The sequence below is a fragment of the Seriola lalandi genome, unplaced genomic scaffold (assembly GCF_002814215.2).
Source record: "Seriola lalandi dorsalis isolate HSWRI2012SDOR001 ecotype SW California unplaced genomic scaffold, Sedor1 jcf7180002053215, whole genome shotgun sequence".
NCBI classification, from domain to species: domain Eukaryota; kingdom Metazoa; phylum Chordata; class Actinopteri; order Carangiformes; family Carangidae; genus Seriola; species Seriola lalandi.
In genome coordinates this window covers 6261-8840 of record NW_019523768.1, presented here as the reverse complement: position 1 = coordinate 8840, position 2580 = coordinate 6261, and the positions used below count along the sequence as shown (strand labels likewise).

General features: G+C 45.0%; 1 protein-coding gene across 1 annotated transcript in view; it reads right to left on the bottom strand.

The window, feature by feature from the left end:
* LOC111651053 (uncharacterized) overlaps positions 1 to 2315 on the bottom strand; it is a gene marked incomplete at its 3' end in the record, with an annotated part of 4773 nt that extends 2458 nt beyond the window's left edge. The window contains exons 1-3 of the mRNA XM_087172550.1: positions 2223 to 2315; positions 1592 to 1737; positions 1392 to 1495 (exon numbers count right to left, since the gene is read on the bottom strand). Of these exons, the coding sequence (XP_087028676.1) occupies positions 1392 to 1495; positions 1592 to 1735 (248 nt within the window). The remainder of the gene's footprint in view (positions 1 to 1391; positions 1496 to 1591; positions 1738 to 2222) is intronic.
* Between the last annotated feature and the right edge of the window lie 265 nt (positions 2316 to 2580).

The following is a 2580-nucleotide window of genomic DNA, read 5'->3' as shown; positions in this document are numbered from 1 at the left end:
TGCTGTGTTTCCATTCAGCTCTCTCTCTGTTTCACCTCCTCCTCTTCTTAAAGACCCTCTGATGAAAATCAAGTGTTTCACCTCGTTAACGTCCACATGATGTTTTTATATAACACAGACACATGATGATGAAATAATCACCAACACCATGACTGAGTGTTTCCACCAGACAGCCCAGGGTTTCATACGTCACAAACCTAAGGAACCAATCCTGTCAGCTTGTGGGGACGGGGGGCGGGGCTAAATACATGTGAAACCTTGTCGGTACAGAGAGACAGAGTTAGCATTAGCACAACTGCTAACACAGTGACACTGAGTTGGTTACTGCCAATTACAAGTTAACAACTGTGCTAACCATTCTGAAAAGATGCTAACTATGCTAACGGTTCTGACCCGTCTGCTAGTCTCTGGTTCTGGTCTCAGACTCCTCCTCTGAGTCTGGGTCTGACTGAGGCTCAAACATGTGGCTGAGTCTCTCTGATGTTTCCTCCTCTCACCATCTTGAGCTCTTTCACCTGTCCACCTGGAGCCAGCAGGTGGTGGGCGGGGCTCAAGGCCTGATCCACATTTCTCAACCAGGAAGTGAGAGGAGACGAGCTTCAGCGGTGTAAACCTGCTGTTTGTTACATTATTATAGTTTGAGTCTTTGTTGTGAAACTTCTGCCACTGATGATTCATTTAACGATTATTTTAATTATTGATTCATCTGCTGATTGAATCAATTCGTGTCTTGCTTCGACTCGCAGTCAAAGATCTTCAGTTGACTGAGACGTGAATCTTCACAGCTCAGACGCAGGAAACAACTTGTCCATTTATTAAAGTAGTTTCTTGTTTGTTGCTGCTGAACATTAAAATACAAAATGAGGATCATTTTTAATCTTCTTAATCTTTTTCTTCTTCTGTTTGATGACTGAAGTTTAAAAATATCAAACTTTAAAAAGAGATTATTATTATAAGAGATGTGATCAGAAGGAAAACTCATCAAATAAATCAATAAGTAATGACAGAGGATTTAAACGAAAAGAAATTCTGATAAAAGATAAAACAGATAAAACTGATGAGTTTATCCAGAATCTCAGCAGCTTCAAACTTCTTCATTTATTGATCTCATCAGAAGTTTCTCTGTTGTGATCAGGTGAATCGATGTAACGACTGACACCTCGTTAACTCGTTAACTCATTAACTCGTTAAACAGAAACAGTGAAAGTTCCTCTCAGTTTTTCTCCCTGACGTGAGCCGGAGCTTCCAGCTGTGACTCGCTGCCAAACATCTGGATTCATTCATGCAGTTTTGGGTCATTGAGGGATGACCTCATACTCACCTGCAGGTCTCTGAGAGTGTGTGTGTGTGTGTGTGTGTGTGTCATCTCCATAGTAACAGTAACAACCTGCAGACTCACCTTAACTCGTCCGAACTCACAGGCCAGGTCCAGAGGCGTCTTCTTGGCCTTGTTGACCAGACAGGGGTTGGACTGATGCTGCAGCAGCATCTCAGACTGAGACACAAACAACAGTCTGAGGTTAACGACGAGTGATCACGATTCACTAATCAGTATTGATTAGCATTGATCAGTACTGACGATTGAACTCACCACTTCATAGTGTCCGTACTGAGCGGCCAGGTGCAGCGGGATGTGTCCGTCCAGAGAGACGCCGTTGACCGAGGCGCCGGAGCGCAGCAGCATCAGGACAGACTCCGCCTTCCCCTGCCAGGCCGCGTAGTGCAGAGGACGCATCCCTGCACGCACACACACACACACACACACACACACACACACACACACACACACACACACACACACACGAACAGGTCATGTGACTGGACGGTCAGTGACTTCAGCACCAACGTCTGTTTCCATGACGATGTTTCCTGCTCATGTGTTCTCAGTCTGACCTGTGTGATATTCTGTGTAGCAGCATTATTAAAGTACGTTTAATTATTTATTTATCTGTAAAGATTTTTGTTTCCATGAAATATCCAGAAGAAGAAAGTCTCGATGTGTGTGAGATCACTGTGTGTCACGGTGTGACCTTTATCTGTCAGAGTAGAGAAACGAATCAGGATCTAGATATTTAAAACTATCCCACAGTCAAACTGCTCAAACAAACAGGAAGGAAGATATCAGGCATTTGTTGGGGTCTATTTTCAGCGGCGGATTAATCCGTGCTGTAGTGTGTATGTGTGACAGCAGGACGGTGTGTGTGTGTGTGTGTGTGTCTAACCGTTGCTGTCCTTGATGTCCACAGTGGCCTGAGCCTCCAGCAGCGCAGTGAGGAGCTCTGTGGTCCCTGTGAGAGCAGCGTGGTGCAGGGCCGAGAACCTGAGAGAGAGAGGTCAAAGGTCACAGAGAGAGAGAGATACGATTAAGAAACATGGCACCAGAAACACACCACATCACACTGTGTCTGCTGAGGGTTTAACAGCAGTCCTCACGAGACTGTAAACACACGCACACGCACACACACACACACACACACACACACACACATCAACATTTACAGACACAATTATCTTATTAAACATCAGCGTGTTGGGTTTTAACTGGCGCCCACAGACGGAGTCAGACAGACATGTTGATCA